General features: G+C 39.1%; 1 protein-coding gene across 1 annotated transcript in view; it reads right to left on the reverse strand.

The window, feature by feature from the left end:
- The window catches only part of LOC139149346 (receptor-type tyrosine-protein phosphatase beta-like), a 47766-nt gene that overhangs the window by 12988 nt on the left and 11279 nt on the right, over positions 1-23499 (reverse strand). Inside the window, exon 11 of the mRNA XM_070721068.1 lies at positions 23110-23379. Within this exon, the coding sequence (XP_070577169.1) occupies positions 23110-23379 (270 nt within the window). The remainder of the gene's footprint in view (positions 1-23109; positions 23380-23499) is intronic.

The following is a 23499-nucleotide window of genomic DNA, read 5'->3' on the forward strand; positions in this document are numbered from 1 at the left end:
CCTGATAATCGTTTTATTTCACTGTTTAGAATAAAATCCTTTTAAGATCAGTGGCATAGTTATCTCGATCATCGATTGGAACTACCTGACTGATTGCACGGGCTCCTAGATCTATGAAACTTTGAGTGATGGTATCACTTATAAGAGAACTGTATTTCGCTTCGTACATTTTGAAGGCTTTAACCACCGTTTCATCTTTCCATTTTTCTACGTCAGCAACTGAAATCTCCTTACCAAAAATAACTTACTTTGACCACTTGCGATGACACAGAGTATTTTTTCACGTTTTGTCTCTATTATGGATTGATTATTGTCCGAAGGCGCCGAAGGTGCCGAAGCCCCTTCGGAATGCGCTGTCATATTTGCCGCTGCCGATGACTTTATTAAATTCTCCATTGTTTGCAGTATGTTATCTATTCTTAGTAAAAAATAAAAATTCGTTTAAACCTGAATCCGAAATAAAGTATTAACATAGTCTGGAATGTTAGTACCCCTAACAGAACCGTACCGACAGGGATTCCGACAGGGATTCCGGGAAAATTCTCCTCCATTTAAATCTATATGTATATAGAAACACGAATAATGAGTACAGACTTATTCCCAGTTGCTTTTCAATTGAATAAGACGAGCGTACCGACAGTACAGCATGCTGATATTCCTTCCAAACCGGACGGAGGAATAAAACCTATTCTCATGGACTTAGAAATATATGTAACGCCGACAGATAAATTTACTTTCCATCCTCGGGATGTGTTCAAAGATAACGTAATCACTCATCGATCAGCGAAAGAAAGTAATGTCTGGCTGGGCAGCCCAAAGATGAAATACTGGGACCAGCAACTGAATTTCGCTGTATGGTGTAGCACTACTGGTTGCGGTATATCATTCGCCCATCTCTTTGATAAGAAATTTCCGCCCCAAATACGATCATTCTGCCGTTTCCATGTATACTTTACAATACGTCGTATCCTTCACGAAATGGGCGTTGCACTTCCAGACGATACCCCCACCTTCAAAGCGGGCGACAATCCGTACAATCTCGTCCAATATGAACTTCTCTGTACAGAATTTGGAAATATAAGCCCAACGAAGTCCGACTTTCGATATCGAAAAGGCCAAATAAAGGTCTTGGTTATGGATATGAATATTACACTAATCGTGGGCCTGTTCGACAGCCAAAAGCGATATACAACGTCGGGACTTTTTCCTCTCCTCCGACGGAGGCGTTTTCTATACACATACCATTTTTGGAAAGAAAAAACATGTACTGCCCGCCAAAGAACGACCGCACTACTATTTCTTCCGAAATGATGGATCGGAGGGACAATACAATAGTTTCATTCCTCTGACAGGAGACTCGGGACTAACAAAGGCCGGTCTCGCTCGCCTCAATGAAAGCCTTGAAGCCTACGTATATTGCATACTTGGCGCACAAGCAAATATTCGCAGTACCATAGTGGGCAATACTGGCAGTGCACAGCAAGTCCGAAAAGAATTCGGTGTTCTCCTCGAAGATGAAATTCGTAATACCGACAAAGTAATCAGTTATCGGCGATATCAAGACACAATAATGAATACTGGTGTCAAACTTGATATGGCAGTCTCACCCAATTTACTTCTCTTACCGTCTGAGATGGTCATTCTTTCGGGCCCGGCAATCTCGGGTTATAATAATGAATTGCAATACGCAACAGAATCTATGGTGTTCGGAGTGAATGGTGATATAAACACGGAAGTTCGAGAAAGTGCTGTACATGAGATGGAAGGAGGGGAGGAGGGGGGGGATCCCGTGAAGTGGCAGGACGAGCCCGGAGAGTCACCTCACAATGACACGACTCGGGGACCCCCTCCCCTCCCCGGAACGGGCAGCATCTGCAGACCCTATTCACGAATTCGGCAAAATTGGTTTGTTATCTTTAGCAATATTCATTACTATTGTAGGTACTGGAATAAAGTCACTAACTATATAGTTCATTCAGATGCTGTCGATGTGACTGGGTTTCATCTAACTCGAACCAGTAACTTAAAAGAACTAGAAGAGATTCATTAATTTACAGTATATAGATCCAGAGGAAATGTCAATATACGTAACCCCACCATTCAACATGATTATAACTGGACCGACATATTCTGGCAAAACAGAATTTATGTTGGACCTCCTCACCGGTCCGTACTTAAGGAAATTCGAATATGTGATATTCATTTGCCAACATTCATGAATAATAAAGCGTATAATAGAAGATTCATTTTCACCGATGATAATGTGTTTATATTTCCAGTCGGACTCGATGCAGTGGATGATACATTACCTACGTGCATAAAGAATGGGCTGGAACGAACACTTTAATAATCCTCGATGACTGCGCCTCGTCCAAAGATATGAAGAAGCGCAGTAACGTTTTAGTCCAACTTGGTTTCAGCGCAAGACATGACGGATTATCTGTCTGGGTTCTGACTCAACAATATACTAGTATTAGTAAACCATTTAGGGAAAACATACAGATGTTAGTACTATTTTACACACCGAACAAGATAGACAACAAAACTATTATAAAAGAATATGGAATGGAGGTGTCAGAACGGGAAGCCGTGGGCCTAATCAAGCAATTGAAAAGTAGAGACCATTCAGTAAACTAGTATTTCGTTTACGGAATCCGTACGACATAAAATTATTCGTATAATATAGCAATTATGGAAGCTGAAGCCGAAGGCTCCCCCGAAGGTACTCTTAGAGAATTATATTACAACCCAAAAACTGTTTTGGAGGTGTACAAAAATTGTATGACGCAGCACGCTCCAGCGGACTGAAAGTGACCAAGAAAGAGGTGCAGGAGTGGTTAAAAACTCAGCTAACTTATAATCTACATAAACCGGTACCTCGTACTCGTGCTACGGGCCGGCGCGTTTTCGTAACATCGATAGACTCTCAATGGCAAGCGGATCTCGTGGAATTCCCTCCCCCATTCGCAAAAGAGAATCATAACATTCGATACATGCTAACAGTAATCGATGTGCTAAGCAAATATGCATGGGCCAGGCCGATACAGTCAAAAACGGCTGAACACACGTTGCAGGCGCTACAAGATGTGATTAAGAAATCCGGGAGAAGGCCCGACAAACTTCAGACAGATGAGGGGCGGGAATTTACTAACCGAAAAATGCAGGGGTGGCTCCAGGAGGTGGGAATTCACTGGTTTCACACCTACAGTGACAAAAAAGCTAGCGTCGTTGAACGTTTTAATCGAACCCTCAAGACGATGATGTGGAAATACTTTACATATAAACAGACACGTTCCTGGCTCCCCATTCTACCCCACCTTCTTGAGAATTACAATAACACCGTTCACGGAAGTATCAAAATGAAACCCAGGGACGTAACAGAGGAGAACGATTGGCAGGCATTTTATACACTATTCGGTCCTGAGTTGGCAGCCGGGGGAGCCAACCCTGAATTCAAGCCGGGAGAACGGGTCCGAATTACAAAATACAAGACCACTTTTAAGAAAGGATATTTACCAAATTGGACAGAGGAGATTTCGTAGTTTCAAAAGTGGTGTATGCAGCTGGACTGGGAACGCCACCAGTTTACAAAATAAAAGATCTGAATGGAGAGGAAATACTCGGCACTTTCTATTCTGATGAACTTCAGAGCGCACCTTCAGAACGCGACGAGCTGTACAGAGTAGAACGAATTTTGAAGACGAAAAAAATTAGAGGAAAGAAATATTATCTGATAAAATGGAAAGGTTATCCAGAAAGTTTCAATAGTTGGGAGCCGGAGGAAAATGTTATTAGAACTTCGTAAGTTCCTGTGCTGGTACTTACGTAGTACTTCGTAAGTTCCTGTCCATGGTACTTGTCAAGTACTACGTAAGTACTAACGTAAGTATTTACGAAAGTTATTCAATAAGAACCATGGAAAAAGTCTTAATTTCTTGAAAGCCGAAAGTGTCAGTTTACCACCCCACTTCCACCCCCCACCTGGCCAAGTATTTATCATGTACTGTCGTAAGTAATGTTCACTTACTGCATCTTTTTCGGCCGTATGTGGATGAGGTGGTACCCCCTCAGTTCCTGAACATATTAAGTTTGCAAGATCTTCAAAACGACTTCTCATGTTACCACAGTCCGTTCTTTCGAGTCCCCCTTGTTCAGCTTTATCGATAAGTTCTGGTTGAAGTATAATGTACACAACTGACATAAGCCATAGACAAGTAACTTCAAAGTCCCCCCTTTTCATAATGTCAAGTGCTCGTAGGTCAAACGAAGCATTATAAGCACACACAGATTCACAAGCGTTAAGAAGTTTGTGTAGGTTCTTGAGTGAGACTCGAGGTTGTTCTAGTTGTTCTTGACCAGGTGGGAAGTACGCTTTTTCAAGTTCCTCCTCCTTGAAACCGTCTATTAAAAATCCCTGGCTGCCGCCGCTCCATGCAATTCCAAAGTCAAAAGCTCGTGGATATTCTACTGGTCCGACTGTCTCGGTATCAATTGTTGGATTAAGTATATTCTTGAGAACGAGGGGGGTAAGAGCGTTCCGAATTACCAAACATGGAAGTCTGTAGTCGTGGCAAATTTCTAAGAAAGTCTGTTTGAACTTGTTGTGAATCTCTTCTAGTTCTTCTAAGGCGGCTATTTCGTACGACCTGGCTCGAGTCAACACATTCCGCCTGCAATAATCCCAAGGCATATCTTTGAATATGATAATGAAACTGGGTAAATGGTCAAATGCTCTAGAAACAATCTTTTTTTCTTCCGTTGCCACGCCCCGGATTCGAGAAAAAGTCAGATGTTGAATTATGGAAGAGTCACAAATAATGTATTGTTCTGAAGGGAGGGAAACCTCCCTCCTCCTCCCACCTGACATTGTAAACTAAGCGTATGTTCTATAAACTGGTTCTGAAAATCGGCAATCGAACGTGGCGCCCATTATAAAAGTCGGCAATGTTGCTGGAAAAACTAGTGTCAAATTCTGGTACGTGATACGGATCCAAATTTACTGCATCGTAACTCTTACCACTTCCAGTTGGTCCATTTATGAATATGTATGACATTTTTGGGATACTATATCATAGAAATTTTTTTAAAATTTTTTTTTATTAAGATATATACGATAAGACAATGACAATCCTTTCTATTTCAGATGCAATAAAAATACTTGAAACCGGAGAAAACATCAAAATTGATGATGGAGGCAAATTAGTATTTGGTGAATATGTAGATCCTTTCATATACGTAGACAGTGAGCTAGAAGTGGTTTTCCCCATCGGACCTAAGTACGGTTCTAGAGATCCTGCTACATGCGATGGGGTGTGTGTCCGTTGGCAACCGAGTCTTCAAAAGTTTACTGATTTAATAATATTCCGTACCCTAGGTGAAAGTTTCGATGCATCTACTGCTAAAAGTTATGCTGCAAGCCTGGCCGCTCACTCCAAGAATAATTCCTGCGGATTTTACAATCCATCTAAAGTGTATCAGAAGCGAGGGAGCGAGGGGCCTCAGCCAGTGGCGTATTTTAAATTTCAGTTTAAAAGAGGGAGAGGGAGAGGGAGAAATCACGATTTCGCTACATGTATTGATATGGTTCAAGAAATTGACTGCGGTTTTAAAACAGTGAGTCCATTGCCAGTCCGAGAAAATCCTGCTATTGTACCTCGTAATATCCGAAAAGGTAGTAAGATAGAATTCTTAGCATTTAAACCGCGCTTAAGTAAGCGTGCTCTTTCTTTCACTGTTGAGAGATTAATATTTTGTGCTGCGCCTAATAAACCAGAAATTCAAGATGTGGAAGAACTAGTCGACTTAGAAAGATTAGGTGAGATATATAAACAATAAATGCTGACAAAAATATTATAGTGGATTTTGATGACCTATCATAGAATAATTATTTTTCATTTTAAAAAATTTTAGGATAGTATATATCATAAAGATGGCCAGTTTACATACAGCATTCAAGGGAGCAGTTTTACAAAAAAAATTTCCTGAAGTCAAGCGAGTCAAGGATATCGGGGAGCTGGTGGATATTGAAGGTATGGTCCATTCGGAACGAAAGATGTACTCTGTTTATACCGAAATGGAAGTCAAATTATCGGATCCGAAAACTGGTAATACACAACCGCGTTCATTGTATGTTAAATTAAATGATACATACACAAAAGATGTAAGAGGGGCGGATGTGGGGCAACAATTAATAGATCGCTACGATCGTATGCTTGATACAATTGAAAATGTTGAGGGTTCTGGTCTCGTTCTCGAGGAGATACTTAATTTTGAAGTAATTCTAGTAGAAGTTTTACTCGGGGCTGGCCGGGGGCTGGCGCAGTCCAACTTCCCAGATGGTTAAAAAATAAGCATTGTGTTAGCGATCTGGTGCTACCTTCGGGCAGCGAGAACTGTTTTCAATACCCATCGTAGCAAGTTTAAAGTTGGCCGACCCCGAGTTTCGTGAAAAGAAATGTGGTCAGGTAAGGAGAAAATGGAATACGTACGCCCCATTTATGGCTGACTACTGTTGGGAAGGTATTCCCTTTCCTACGCCCGCCGATCTGACTGTATTCAGGCGCTCGAGCAGCAAAATCCAGGCATCAAACTTCAAGTATTTCAGATCTACGAAAATGATCCCGCTCCCCCGTCCGACATAACTGTGTTATATAGTGCCCATTCCGAAGGTGAAGTCGATAGGAATCAAATAGCAAATATCTTACTGATAGTTGGCGAAGACGGCGGCCGTTCTCACTTCGTACCAATTACTGCGGAAAATCGCCTTCGTAATTCTCGTACTAATCGAAAGAATGAGCGCAGACGGAAGTGTATTTGTATGGTTTGTAAAAGAGGTTTTAAGTCAACAGAAGAATTAGAAAAACATCAGGTATACTGTGGAACAGACACTGCCCAGCCAGATTTTCCTAAGGAAGTGTGTCAATTTGAAGGACATCGGAAGAAGGTTCCTTCTCCCTACGTCGTTTATGCAGATACTGAGGCAATTATTGAGAAGGGGACCGGCCGGCACATTCCAATTTGTCTTTCGTATGTTATGGTGGAACGGGGGTGGGGACCTTCGGAACGAGGCCCGGGCCGACCCACTGTTTATGGTAAAAGAACATTCACAGGTCTCTCCTGTGTTACAGACTTTCTAAAGGATATGAAAGAACAGGCCGAGTATTATTCTAAATCGTATTATTGGAAAATAATACCGATGAGGGATCCTTCTAATTACCGGCGCGACGGATGTGATCCAGTCTGTATTGCATGTGGAGAGCCGGCAGGATACCGAGTAGTGAAGGAGGAGGCGACCTTCTATTGCGAAGGATGCCGGCCGTCGAGAACCATTCCTATCTACTTTCACAACCTCAAGGGATACGATGGTTCTTTTATTTTGAAAGAATTACATGAAATCGTTACCGAAGGAGATGATGGGGTTCCGGACCAGAGCCTAAAATCATAGCTAAGACGAGCAATGGAGGAATATGGGTCTCTCGAAAACATTTATTTTTCACGCCTCAATTGTTGTTGCCGGAGGGAAGAGGGAGATAAAGAGACGTTTCTTTTCTATAAAGTTTATGGACAGTGCTCAGTTGATGATGGGGTCATTGGCGAAGTTGGCAAAAACTGTTCCGGAGGATGGGTGGACGGCGGCCCCACTTTCATACCCGGACATTCAAAGGGCGAAAGGTTTCTTCCCTACGAATATTTAGACTCGGTTGACAGATTAGAAGAGGGTGAGCTCCCGGAGAGGGGGGAATTTTATAGCGAATTGACGGAAGAGGGGATTTCGGAGTCTGATTACGAACATGCATTAAGAGTATGGGACGAAGTTGGATGTAAGACGATTCGTGATTATATGGAATTCTATTGTGAGACTGACGTTCTACTTCTTGCAAATATATTTGAAAATTTCCGTGACACATGTTTAGAAGCGTACAAGTTAGATCCAGCCCACTATATGTCAGCGCCTGGCTTGACATGGGATGCTATGTTACTTTACACGGGTAATAATTTAAACTCATTCAAGATGCTGAGCAGATGACTTTCGTACAACGGGGAATTCGAGGCGGCATCAGCCAGTGTAATATTCATTATTTACAGACAAATCATCCTGCTTACGGGAATTACGATCCAGAGAAGCCGGTGACCGAAATAAAATATCTCGATGCAAACAATCTCTACGGCTGGGCAATGAGTCAGGCAATGCCTACGGGCGGACTTCATTGGATGACGATGGAAGAGTGGGAGGAATGGGCCGCCGGCGGAGCGGGGGGCCGAGCTGGCGGAGCGTGGGGACCTGGTTCCACCTTTCCACCAAGTTTTCTAGAAGTAGACTTAGAATACCCCCGAATTACATGAAGAACACAGCGATTTGCCATTAGCACCGCATCACTATGAATTTCCGAGGCAGGGCGGTCGACTGATTACAAGTGTGATGGATAGAGAGAGATACGTCTTACACTACAAGTTGCTGGAATTCTATCTTCGGATGGGAATGAGATTGAAAAAGATTTATCGGGTGCTTGCTTTCGATGAAGCTCCATGTCTCGCGAAATATATTGACTTTAACACTAAAATGAGGGCAAAGGGGAGGACAGATTTCGAAAAGAATTTCTATAAGCTGATGAATAATGCAATGTTCGGTAAGACAATAGAAGATGTTCGAAAGTACAGAGACTTTAAATTTGTTTCGGACTGGAACGGCACGGATAGTGGACGTAAAAAGATTCAGAAGTATAATCCAAAGATGAAACATATAACTTTCATAACTTCCGAAGAGGATGGCGATTCCTGCGACAGTGCCCTACTGGAACTGAAAACGGATGAGCATAGATATGTAAAACCAGTTTTCATCGGCGCCGCAGTACTGGAACTTTCTAAGCTGCTTATGTATGAGACGCATTACAATTACTTTCGGGCCCAGTTCCCTGGAATACGATTAGCCTACATGGATACTGATAGTTTTGTTTACAGTGTGCCGATCCCGGACCCGGACGTAACTTTCAATGATATAGTCCGAGAAGATGTTGAAAAGAATGGTGAGAAGTCTATATATGATACTAGTGGGATGAGTGGACCCATGGTAGCCCCCAACTTTCCGAAGATTAATAAAAAAGTGATAGGTAAATTTAAAGATGAGTTGAATGGTGAACCTATTCTTGATTTTGTGGCATACGCTCGAAGTGTATGCTTTTCGAACTCCAACTTCGGAGACGAAAAAAATAAAGGGGTGAAAGATGTTTGTGTTAGAAAACATTTGAACTTTGAAGATTATAAAGATCTGTTTGAAACTGGGAAGAAGCCGGAGCCGGCACAGTTTGTACAGTTTGTACGGAAAAAGGCTGGAGAAATCCGTAGTGAAAAGCGTAGTAAAATCATGATGGCGCCAAATGATATAAAACGTGTGCAGTTATACAATCCAGACACGGGCGAATGGTTGGCAGAAACATGGCCGATAGGACGGACGACGGGTCATGGTTAATATTGTAAAGACATTAATCTACTATTTTCAATAGAGACCAGGGCATCACTGATAACATAAATGTGGGCAAATATATTGTCATCGCGAGCGACATCGCCAACCTTAATTGAGGTGTCTTTCTTCAGAATTTCAAGTTGAATTCCGTCCTTTGTGTTCATTACTTTTAAACCATTTCCATGAAACTCAATATCTTTAAAACTACGCAGATCGATAAACAGACAGAATTTATTCTTCAAATAATCGGCCTCATCTATATCAATTTCACACCAATCTTTATCTTCAGCAAAATACCGTCGCACCTCTCGCCAAAATTGTCTTGGTATCATCTTCTGAGCGTACACTTTATTTGCAATGCCTTCGATTGATACAGACACAGATTCAATGGATGGTTAAAGAAAAGTTCACTGTTCAGTTCTGTCTGATTCTGATTTTTAGTGAAGAGTATAGCGATACCTCTAATGCTACGTCGTGGTACATTTATATTTTCATTGATAACCGTGTCCGATTCTTTGAATGGGATTGTTCTAAAATAATGTATATGCTCGTAAAGGTAACTTTTTCCACCGTTGTAATAACCAGCAGTTGACCTCGCGAGATCGAGGTCAGAAATTGTCTCGTATTCCATTTGAATGTTTTTTAATTTATAATTGGTTGTAACAACCTGATTACTGACAAGTAATTGGGGGGCGGGTGCCAACGTAATTTCCCATTCAATATGACTCCCTAACGCTTTTGGATATGCAACTCCATGACCTGTTATTAGGGATGAGTGAGACGAATAGCATATTTTGTTTTATATGTGTCGAAAAGTAACTTATCGCCCACGACGTTTTGATCTCCATCGGTCGAACCGCTTCTTAATTTTCTTAGATTTTCGTTCTGAATTCCGTACAGTGTCATGTTCGTTCTCTCCTTTTTATGTTTGAAGAGATCGCGATAACATTCAATAAGGTTATATTTATTCAAATCGAAAAGTGTCTGACCCTCAAATGTGAGTTTCATACGCTCCACCAAATTTTTTGCAACATTTTGTACTACTCGGTTATATTCATCTCCCATTACTTCGAGATCAAAAACCAGGTCGAAAGTATCTGGAACTAAGAGTACTCCGCTTTCTAACTTCGGACATCGTATGATAAGTGTCTGGCCTGGATCTGCCTCACTTGGATTATGAGCAATCACGTGATGAGTTCTTTCTGACTTCGTTCCATTCGGTATTCGGTTGGTGAAAGTCGGTGATAATGTTCTATCGTACCCCATTTTTCGTGTAATGTATATAGTAGAAGAAAAAAAGAAATTACATGTTATAAAGAAAATTAAGTTTCACTTTGTGTATATAATAACTTAGAAGAAAAAAATCACATCTTACGTAAATATTTCCGTCTGACTGAAAGATAAATCGATTGCCTGTGTCGCGAATCAATCGAAGAACCCAATATTCTTGGAGATGATGAGCCTCTTGGTCATCCTCAGTATCCTGGAATACAGCTATGAATTCTAGTCGCTTAAAGAAGTTAGTCTTTTGACATTCCTTCACGAAAGCTAATATGTTATGATAAAGATTATCATCTTTGAGTCGGACACCTGGATTTGCTCGAAGTATATGTCGATTTACTCGTCGGAGTTTGCACCATTCCAATTCGACAGAGAAACCAAACAGTCTTTATTTTAGAAAGAAACTTTGCAATATTCTTTTCACCAAACATGTTGATGCCGTAGGGAGTGTGATATATTAATACATAATTTTATTTATAATGACTAATGTTAATCCAGTTAAAAATATCCATAGCTGTTCTCCAACAAATCCAACCACCGATCCTGCTGTTTTTAATAGAAAACTGACAAGGGAGCCGATTAAACCTGGTATTGCAGCAGCACTTTTTGCGGCCAATGTTTTTAACCATTCGCCAAATTGCTTTACAATTTCTTTCGCTTTTGTATATACTTTGGGCGGACCTGAACCACCTGTGTTTGTTCCTCCTCCCCTGCTCCCGCTCCTCCTCCTCCTCCTCCTTTAGTCACAGCCAGGGCAATTGTTGATATTGTCATTCCAAGGGCAGTCAGTATTGCAGCGATTGTTATACCATTTCGTTTAAATAATTCTGTCAGCTTCAGTCTCAGTGATAATTCTGGATCAGAAATTACATCACGAAGAGACCTAGTCGTAGCCAGACTTTCACGTGCCCCGCTAATCTTACCATTTTCGTATTCAATTCGATTGTCAATTTTAGCTTCTCTTGTTATGAGTTCAGCTAGTAGTTTTCTCGGCTTTTTCTTTTCCTTGGGTGTGATCTTCAGGAATTTCCTTTAACTGTTTTTCAGCTTCTCTTTTCAATAGCCTTATTTTAACTTTTTCGTTGTTAAGCTCGCCAAGACGCATATTCGCAATCCTTAATTCATCATTAATAGCTCTATACTCAGGGTTTTCATTATTCCATTTTTTCGATTTTATTTTCGATAGTACGTATTTCATCGGCATTATCGCTAAAATTTTCTCGTAAATCTGTTATTCTATCTCTGAGTCGTCCAATGTCGTAGGGTTTGAGTTTATCGGCCGGCCTTTTCAATAACATTTTTGCTTCATTATCAGTCAATTCTGATACAAAATCTGGATCTATTCCTAATATATCTTTTTTAAATTCTGCAGCTCCCTTACCTTTTATTGAGGAGGGCATTAAAGACTTCGTGCCTTTATTTGATGTCAGCCTGGCTTCTCGATAATACAGCTCTCCATCCCTAATACTAGTATTCGTATGCATTAATTCTCGTTTATGCGCATCAGTAATCCTATTACTATCTAAGTATTGGTTAGCCGTTATATCTGTAAGTTCTTCTCTCTGTCTAAACAACGACTCACCTGCGGGTCTGTCGCTTGAGCCGGCCTGGAAAGGCTCGGCTTCTGCAAGGGTATTATTGCCGATAAAGATGTTTCAGCAGTAGCATCATCGTCATTCAATTTGTATTAACGAAATCCTGGAATGGTATATCTTCTCCTCCTTCTGCCATATTGTATTTCTATATTACTACAATTATTTTTTATCCCCCCTTACATATACAGTAAAAAAAAATGCACATCTCAGTTGTTGAAAGCGTTGAACAATTGGCTGATTACATAGAAAGAACAAGTGCTGCATATCGACGAAGTTACAAATTAATGGGTCGAATTGATATGGCTCTCAATATTACTAAGGGAATTCTTGTAAGCTCTGCTGTCATAGCGGCAATTCCGACAGTTCCGGTACTGTTAGCCTTAACTCCTATACCAGGTGTTGTTATTGATGTAATACAAGGGAAAACGGGTGTAGCAAAGAGACGAGAGAAATATAAACATTATTATGTGCAATATAAGCAGCTGCTTACACAAATACAAGAAAAAGGTGCAACAACAGAGGCTCCGGGGTCAGAACTTATTCAGGACATATTTCATCAGGCGCTAGAAATACAAAAACAAGAAGGATTTAGTCCACCGCTGGAGCGATATCTACGATATTATGGATTGAATGGATATGAAAGTTAGTTCGTACCGATAGGAACTTCGTGTTCACATCAGCTAGACTCCGCGACCGGCCGACTGACAACGGGGCTCCTTTATATAGGCTAGTTTGATGGTGATGACTCACACGGAATTTCCCGTACATGTATAACATGCTCAGCAGGGAATTTCCCCGCTTAGTTCAGGACAATGCACTGCTGCGCGTGCGTGAGTTCGTATATAGGTCAGGGTCACACTTTAGTTACATGGATGGTTAATTTTTCCTTCGCTCCCTTTAGATAAATGAATAAAATGGGTGTAAAAATTCTTATTTATCTCAGTTGCCCACCTTTTTCTTTACTACTTGCATCTGTAATGAACGGGATGAAGTATGGAATCATAACTGTGACATTTAAGACCTCAGAATGTTAGTATTATGCATACAGAAGAGTATCACCTATTACATTCAAGCATTATATACTCTTGTCCATTCATTGATAAATTTTAGACTTCCATACGTTGTTATTTTTTTTTTAAACCCTTTCATATTTCAGTGTGATCATTCTGTCTTTCAATTAAGTTATCAATATCTTTCTAGACTTAAGACAATAAATAGTTTGGTACTATACATAACTATGTCACACCATCTGCATTAGAAAATAACAATTGCAGTTTGTTTCAATCAACTGTAAAAGAGGCAGCATTGGATAAACAAACATCAGACTTCTTTTACAGATGATGATTTGCAGCTTCAAAAAAGTTCTTTTCATATACAGGATCATCTGCAGGGGGAAAGAAACCAAAAATCATGTTAGATTTACACTTTGTAGAGCAAAATTATATGTACTCATATATTCAGTATTATTCCAAGAGATACTTGCTGAACAATGAATGTTCAGTGAACTGAACTACTATTACAATTTGACAATCCAAAACATAACCTCATCACAACTATGAGAATGAGCGACAAGTGTCTGTGCAAAGATCTGATGATCAAGCTATAAGATAAGGGTGAAAACATGATGCAACATTAAAAACATAGCATCAATGACACTTTGCTCACATTTAAAGGATAAAGGACAAAGGAGAAATAATTTATATAGCGCCTAGTATCCATCAGTAATGTTCACTGGCGCTTTACACTAGGTCACAGGTAAGCTCTCTTGAAGAAATGAGTCTTAAGCAGAGATCTGAAGGTGCGAATGTCCGGGGCTGATCGAAGAGGAGCTCGTAGTTTGTTACATAGAATTGATGAGGAATAGGAGAAGGATCTGTTACCGTATGATTTTAACGAGTTCGTGGAACTTTAAGTGTGGTTTGTAGACTTGATCGGAGAGATCTGCTAGGGGTGTTGACTTCAATGAGTTCAGCCAGGTATGAAGGAGCGAGTCCATGTATTGATTTATATGTGAGAAGTAGGATTTTGAACTGAATTCTGTAAGACACGGGGAACATTTGGTTTGATGCGGCAGGCCAGAGTGTGTATACTTACCTAAGTTTACCCCTGGGAACATGCATACCAAGTTTCAAAGCAATTGGACAAGTGATTCAGAGAAAATTATTTTTTTTGACCAAACTGTCCTAAAAATTCAAATATGAATATTTCACTACAATTTGAAAACAATTATGTAAGATTGCTTCTAGGTACATACCTACCAAGTTTTAAAGCAATCAGAATATTTAATTCAGAGATAATGATTTTTTTGACCAAAAAATACTCATTATGCCATATAATGGCACATGTTCTCTGGCTAGTTCATGAGCAACACCCATTTAATCATAGGCCAATCATGAGAGGATCATTTTGAGTGATTGACTTTGAAAGGGATACCAGTGACGTTACGGTCTCTGTTGGCGACCATTCACATTAAAATGAGCAGTACTTACAACTGCAGCTTGATCACTGCTCACTAGGCTAGATGGAGTGTGGTCAGAGGCACATAGGCCAAAGCGAAGAAATAGGGTCTAGGCTAGGCATCAGTATGATGATAGCTCACATGTGTGAACATGTGAGCTACAAAAGGCCTAGTAATACGAAGAATAAAATTTTTGAAAAACAAATTGAAGATACAAAGTTATCTACAGGGCAGGATGAAAGGTAGATGAAAATTTCAAATTTATAATGAATCATAGGCATAAACATTTAACACCAAAACAATGCTATTTAACAAAATTTGGTTATAAACCATAGTATCAATGACACTTGGTTCACGTTTGGTTCGATGTGGCAGGCCAGAATGAGTATACTTTAGTAAGTTTACCCCTGGGAACATGCATACCAAGTTTCAATGCAATGATTTTTGACCAAAATGGCGAAAATTGCCCAAAAACTTCAATTATAAAATTTCACAAGAATTTGAAGACATTCAACTGAGGTTGCCTCTAAGTGCATACCAAGTTTCAAAGCAATCAGAATATTTAATTCAGAGAAAATAATTTTTTGACCCAAAACATGAAAACATTGCCCCAAAATACAAAGTATGAAAATTTCACCACAATTTAACCAATCTGACAGAAAACAACCCTAGGATAAAGAGCATCAAGTTTTTAAGGTAATGGGACCATTGCTTTCAGAGAAGATTTTTGACCAACAATTGGAAAAATTGCCCCAAAATAAAGCTGTGAAAATTCCACTACAATGTGAACAAATCTATCTTAAGTCACCATAAAGAACCTGCATACCAAGTTTCAACCAAATTTGGCCTGTGGTTACAGAGTTTTAGCAATTTGCTGGGTTTTCCCTTTTTTACCTAATTCACATATTTTTGACACTGACATGTTCATTTGAACAACTTCATATCTCCATTCCTGGGAGTACCTGTACACCAAATACTTAGATGGTAGGTGTTGCAATTTTGGAGTTTTAGATGTGATACAATGCAATGCAATACAATGCACACACATACATGCATGCATGTGCATGCATACACGCAATGCATGCATTGCATTGCATGCAATACAATCAATACACACACATACATACATACATACATACATACATACATACATACATACATACATACATACATACATACATACATAGTAAACATACATACATACATACAGACATACAGACATACAGACATATATACATACAGGCATACAGACCTACCATATCAGCTCTCTTTAGAATATATACATATACCAAATGTGACCTAATAAATACTAATCTGACATCTTGCATAAATTGTATGATACATGTAGCAGCTTTTGCAGGTGTATGTTTCTATATGGTATTTGAGGAGTTGGTAAACAAGTTATGAAATACAAACCTGATTGTTAATGTTAGCTTGTGCAGCTACCAGTACAAGGGCCTCCAGCAGTTGAGTTAACATCCTCAGCAGTTATGGTTATAATTGTCAACAATATGCTAACTGCAAAGTTTTCACAGGCAAGTAAAGAAAACCTGGCTGTACTCGAATGGTTCAAATCATTATAAGAAAAGTGCTGATGAAAAAAAATGATGCAGGATGAATCATGGTGATACCAATAGATGAATAAGACAATCAAACATTTGCAGATGATTGTCAGCCACTCAGCAACTGATTGAAGCTTGCACTGCAAATGAAATCATTAGATATCATATGATGGTCATCAATACGAATTGCAAATGACAGGCATTAAGTTAAGAATCTAAATTGAATGAAAGTTAAATGAAAGAATAATGAACACTCGGTAAATAATTACATCCACAAATTCTACATTAGGGATACTCTTGAGTTAGCAGGGTTGTAAACTCTGCAAAGCAATTTATGTCCTTGGCAGCACTCTATCACTAAATAAATTTTTAGGCTGGCTATATGCTTAAAGGGACAAGACTATTCTCTTGCACATCTTTTTTTGTGAATTTTGTGCCATTTGAATACCTAATAACATCAACAGCCATTTTAAGTTACACCAACAATCATTACAGTTAAGAAAACTATGATACAATTACAGTGGAAACCAGAAATGCCAGCAAGATGCAGAGTACAGTGTGGTGATTTTATATTTGAGTTCATAGATGATTTTCAAAGGGTGTCTCGCCCTTTAACATGAAAAATGTCAGAAAAATGGCTACAGTTTTCCATTTCAGCATGATGAGTGATATACTGTTGTAATCATTACAGAAGTGTTTGTAAGATAAATTTTCAATGTGTTCAAAATAAGCAATGGCTTTGTACCATCTCAAAAGACAAAGACAGAAAGTAATCTTAAAATACTTATGTTAATTTGGGATAGGCTAATGTGAACGTATTATTCAACATTTACAAGAATTTTACCAAAACAACTACAATAGCCTACTACCAAGGTGTTTAATTTTATCATCACAAAGACATATTGGCCATCCTTTGGAAACTTGGGTAATAACGATGATAGAATCTTCAAAACTATGGTCTTTTCGTATTAATTCCTTTTATGCATTGTTCTTAAAAATCTTCCTTTTGTCAGAACTTGACAATTCTAACTATATCCTGTATCATTCAGTTGACTTATACATGTCACTGTGTGAGTAGAAATGATTTTTATCTTTCCTTGAACATGATCCTGGGAACTCTACACTTTTCAGAAAACAGATTAATGATGTAGTTTTGGCTTTACAGATAATACCAACATGTGAAATAAAAATGTCCCTTTTTTCATTCTTTTACACTAGTGAGAGTGACAACTTTACTACAAAGTACAGAGAATTGAAAACTTCTTTCAAAAATTGTGCAATACCAACTATATCACAATGAATTACAAACAGGCAATGGGCACTTACCAGACAAACTAAATAGGACTGTCTCTTTCAGAGTGAAAACTGAAAACCTCTTCAAATGATATTGTGACACTTACTTGTTCTCTGGCTTACATTGTTACTCTTTGCACTGACTTCATCCCCAGTAAAACTTATCATGTAGATATCATATAACTCTCCTGGAAATAAACCTGTCAGAGTGGCATTCCTGCATCTGTGTCATTCACTTGCAATGTTCTATTTGTTGATCCATAGCTGTACACAATTTCAAACCTATCTACTGCAAATTCTTCATCCATTTCCCAAGAGACAAAGATAGATGTGGAACTGTATATTGTGATATCATTAAGGACAGGAGATACTGGAACTGTGGATAAAGGGAGAGACAAAATCTTATGACAGATATTACATCCCTCTTCAATGGTATTAAGGGCATTCTTTTAGGTAGTATGTGCCTCAAAAGTGAAAGGCTTAATCTCTTGCAAGAAATATTTCAACAAGAAAAATAAGAATGACAAAAGCAAATAAGGTCTGCAACTTAGGTACTGGACGTCAACTTTAGGAACATGCATATCAACTTCTGTAGCAATGGGACAGAAGATCCTACATACATTAATTTAATTAATGTAACTAAAAAAAATCAGCAAGAGAAGGCTTGACAAAAAGAAAATATGGGAGAGTTGGAAAAAAGTAATGCGCAATGGATCGGGTAAAAAAAACAATACCGCCTCATCAATCTTCCAGACCCCCCCCATATCAAATGGTCCACCCTTGGTATTGACCATGTTTAGATAAAGGGCTACAATAGTCAGATGACAGGAAATGTAAAATATGTGAACTATTTACAACCTTGATACTCTTAACCCTTTCACCACCATGGTTTGTCCCAAATCCATTGTTTTCTATGGTAAAGTTGGACCTGTACACAGGGAACTGGGGGTGAAAGGGTTAAACATGATCCTTGCACTTTCCCCACACTGGGATTTTTAATTGATGCTATCAGTGCCATCATTCGAAAGTAAACAGCACTTAAACAGGAACTTCCCCTATAAATGCCGGATTACAGTAATTCTATGCAAATGTCAAAAAGCCACGCTACTGATCGGACGTGCCGTGTTTGGTCCAAGAATCGTGTCATTTTACCGTGTTCAAGCTGTTTGATGTCACCAAATGTCGCATATATTGTCTATGAATATACAGCAAATGCAGTCAGGTCGAAAATAAACTTTGAAAATGTCGTAATTTTTGTCAGCGCCGGCATATATTTTCAACAGCGTGTTCCGGAACGAGCATTTGACCCCTATTTGCAAATGTCACGACACTGTCAATCATGAGTATTCAAATTTATCACGTGGTCAGAGCGATGTTTACCCCACTGGCCGAGACAAATATAACGCACCGACTTATCAGAGCATGCAATTAGATAAAGATTACAAACAACAAATACTAACACGCATACATACATCCAGGGAAGGAGTCAACGATACACGGTTTTCTCTTTTTGGAGCATGTAGTGGTCTGAAAAGGACCGTTTGGCATTTGGTCCTGAGAAGGGCCGGGTTTTTTTTTCGCGAACAATGCGGAAAATTTTCGTCCTTGGACGACGGTCCCAGGACCCCACCAGAATGTCGTCCGTTTTTTTTTCACACTAACGGACATCAAAGGGAGATAATGTACTGCGCAACTTTCTATGCTTCTTCTTGTGACAAGACATTTGGGTGCTCAAAGGCTTGAAATGTGTTCTGATATCACTCGTCGTCATTTCCATCCACCAATGGCAAGTGCGAAACAAGTGTACAGTCTCAGTTCTATCTAAGATCATATGTTCAAAATGATAGGACATTATCCTAGCAGAGGTCGTGTCACGGCTTCTTGTCACACGGAGTTTGACAGTGTAAGCTTGATGATAGCGTAGATAATATCGAAATGAACAAAATTGCCTATTTGAGAGTATGTGACGTCAGGGCTTGACCTAAAAGTTGCAAGTCTCGAGTCTTAGAGGATGTCACCGAAATCACCCTAAATGGTCGATAAATTGATCTCAGGGTCAAAGTTATGACCCTATTTAGGTCTCAGTCAGGTATACATCCGATGATCCGACATTGTAATCAAATAATATCTGGATATCTTTGTCTTACACGTCCATGATGAAATCAACACGTTAAAAAAAGTCAGTCCCGGTAACGTCATCATACTGCAGTATCATCATGACATTTGTCTGTGTGTTTTGTCTGTAGAAAACGCCAGTGGCAGTAAAATGTAGACCATCTTTTCAAATTGGTTGGAGTCGCCTCAGTTTACTCCAGTTGTCGTTCATTCATCAGAATAAACATTCAGGAAAAATTGTCCGGCTAGCGGAAAATGAGAAATCATGGCTCCACATCAGTCTTTGTTGCTCCATGCTCGCTGTTCATCAGCGTTTAGATTGCACACGTTTTATTGCAAGATGTGACAGCAAGTCTTACCATGTCGTTACTAGATAAAAGTTATAGAGGTATAGCATGACAAAAACGTAAGGCCTAGAAAATTAGAAAAAAGAAAAACAATATATAAGTGCTACTTCACTGTATTCTCGTACCATAACTTGAAATTATGGAGGACATTGCCAGCTGATGCTATTGGGCATTCGGCTTTTCCGTTCACGTCCAATTTTCTTACGGTCTATTAGTCTGAGACAACAAATTACACCTGTGTACCCTAATCAAGACACAGATATAAACATGTGAGCTTTGGATACCCTACTCGTGACACAGGACATGTTCCAGAAACGATTCACACATTCAGCTTGCGTCTATAGATTGCCAACTTGGAGGGACCGTGCTTCTTTGTACCGTTTATCAAACTTGATACCAATGCCAGTCGATCCGTGTCGACAAATTTTGTTACTAGTGATAGACGAAAAGCGGGCAAAGACGCATCTGTCTTTTCATTTTCGACAGTGTCGAAACGTTATCAGGCTTCGGAACTTAAGTCACCAGATAAACGAAAATGCAAAAACTGCATGGACAGACAAGCGTCATTCGCGAGTATAGACAACTCTTGACGGCGATGTATCCGATCTGAACAAGCTTACTCGCGCGATCGCGGCGAACTACACCACAGCGTCATGAAAATTGAAATATCAACGCTCGGATTTACAGTATTACAAGTCTGAGTTTCAATGTCAATGGAAAACTTTAAGTTCTGTTTGTCACAAAATTTATGCATCGTGCGAATTCCTGTAGGCATATCGTATCGTGTGCAGTCAAAGTTTACGTTACCTCAACGTACATTTCATCTCAATTACGTCACCCCGGGGTCAAAATCCTGCCAGTGACATTCACGCTTCACTTCGTTATGGTCGGTGTTGTGTTCCATTGTTTGTGAATTTGCGGACGTTGTCGGACGCTGCCAGCGCTGTTTATGTTTTCAAATAGAAGGCGAAAATGTTGCCTTTGATTCATTCCTTATAACAACTGAATTAGTTATACGTAAGATGTCATCATGCTGTAGTATACAACGAAGTTTTAGTCGACGTTCACTCTGACTGCAGTTAGGCAGACCTCAAGCCCGGGACCTCAAGTTAGACGGGGCATGGCATCCATGGACGGGGTTTACTGCGGCCATAAAATGATCGCGTTCAGTTTATTTTACCCGTGGAGACAAATTCCTTGTTCAGGTTTCCATTACATTTAGACAGAAGGTGATAATTGAAATCCCTCTTAATCGGTAACAGATAGTGTTTACCCCTCCATTAACCATCGTCCACGCGTGACTTCGAAAAATCCCGCCCAGTGTATGTAAATTGTGAGCGTCATGAATAATCGCTCTATTGTGCGCCCACGGTCCTGTAAGTTCCTGTTTTAAGTTAGTAACAGATAGTGAAATGCCTCCCACTGTGGGGCAGATTATGAAAATCTGGAATTATCCTGGATCCAAATTTCTTATCATGTCTTGTGTGTCTCACATAGAAAAGTTGCAAAAATTGGTCCACAATGAAGAATAACCTCGGCTTTGTTTTCTGTATCAAATTTCACTACAAATTGATACAAAATATGAGAAAATTGTATTCACAGCCTTCAACACTGTCTCACAAGGTCATTTAAGGTGACAGACTGAGAAAATTACCAAAAATATACAAATTTGGGGGTTTCCCAAAACTTTCAGCAGAAAATTTATCTAAAAACATCCTTCAAGACTTTTATACCAAACTGCAATGCTGTTAGACAAGTAGTATTTTGAGCCGAACAAGTTTTCTTGACCTAAAAACCAAAAATGACTATAAAATTGTCTTACACATACAAGTTTTCCTGACCAAAAATGTCAAAATTGTCTTAAAAATACAAATTTGTATATTTCAGGACAATTTCCATATATCCAACTATTGTCATCCCGGGGCATCTGTATACAATACATAAAAGCTGTCCATCCAGCAGTTTTAAAGAAAAAGATTTTTTAAGATTTATTGATCAAAAATTAAAAAAATTGCCCCAAAACGGTAATTTTGCCAATTTTGTCATAATTTCAACAAATTAGAAGAGTAACACCCTTGCAAAGAGACAACCCAAATTTGAGAGCGATTGGGCTGGCGGTTTCAGAGAAGAAGAATTTTTACTTAAAATGAAGAAGATGACCAACAGTTCAGCAAAAATACAAAATTCAAGATATCTTCACAATATACATAAAACTGTATAAAGTCCACCTAAGGTACTTGCACACTAATTTTCAAAGCAATCAAAACAGCAGTTCTTGAGTTATTTATTTTTTACCATTTTCACATTTTAAGCTCATTTGCATAATTTGGGCAATGCAAACTTCATTTGAACAAAATCCCATCTACACGTATAGCCCATGATGCATCAACACACCAAATACAAGCTAAAAGTGCAGTGGTTTTTTTAAGTTTTTGATGTTGCCGGACATACTATATGCACATACATGTACATACATACATACATACATACACCACCGACTTAAGCCTCTACGATGACCTAATATTGCTATACCAAATGTCAGCCAATAAAAATTAAAGGTCACAATGCAAATTTTTGTACTAGAAAAGCAAACTACCACATTTTTACCTATATTTGATATTCCAAATGACTGTAATTTCTGTGCTGACTAAATGGAAAAAAATTAAACCTTTGATTTTCAAAAAACTATTCAGACGGTGAAATTTTGTGACACTAGGAGCTTTAAATTGAGCCTCCACAAGTGGTAGATCAGAAAACAATTTGACAGTCCACATATCTGTCCCTGAGGTGCATAGTACCTTAATTCCTGCAAATAACAATTCATATAATGCAGCAATGAAAATATTTGTGTAATTCATGCCAGTCATCTGTTTGCTTGTTTGTCTGTCTGGTAAATCTGAGCCGCTGCTTGCAACAGTATGATCTTCAGTTTGTTGATACATTTTGGACTGAAGATGGGATTTCTTCAAAAGAGCAAGCAAGATATTGTGACACTTACTTGTCCTCTGTGTTACATTGTTACTTTGTTCACTGACTTGATCTTCACTGTAACTTAGCATGTAGATCACATACAACTCTCCAGGACCTAAATCTGTCAGAATAGCATTTCTTGTCTGTGTCTCATTCACTTGTACTTTTATTTTAGTTGATCCCTCTGTGTATACAATCTCAAACCTATCAAATGTAGTGTTAACATCCATTGTCCAAGATACATAGATAGATGTGGAATTGTATGTTGTGATGTCATCAACCACAGGTGCTACTGGATCTGTGAATCAACATGAAAAATACAATGTTAGAAGCATACACAGCTTTTATTTTTAATCTACTGGTCTGAATGTGCTGGCATAGATGTATTTTACCCTACATGGCTCAGCTGGTTATTATG

Source organism: Ptychodera flava, chromosome 2, assembly GCF_041260155.1.
Source record: "Ptychodera flava strain L36383 chromosome 2, AS_Pfla_20210202, whole genome shotgun sequence".
NCBI classification, from domain to species: Eukaryota; Metazoa; Hemichordata; class Enteropneusta; family Ptychoderidae; genus Ptychodera; species Ptychodera flava.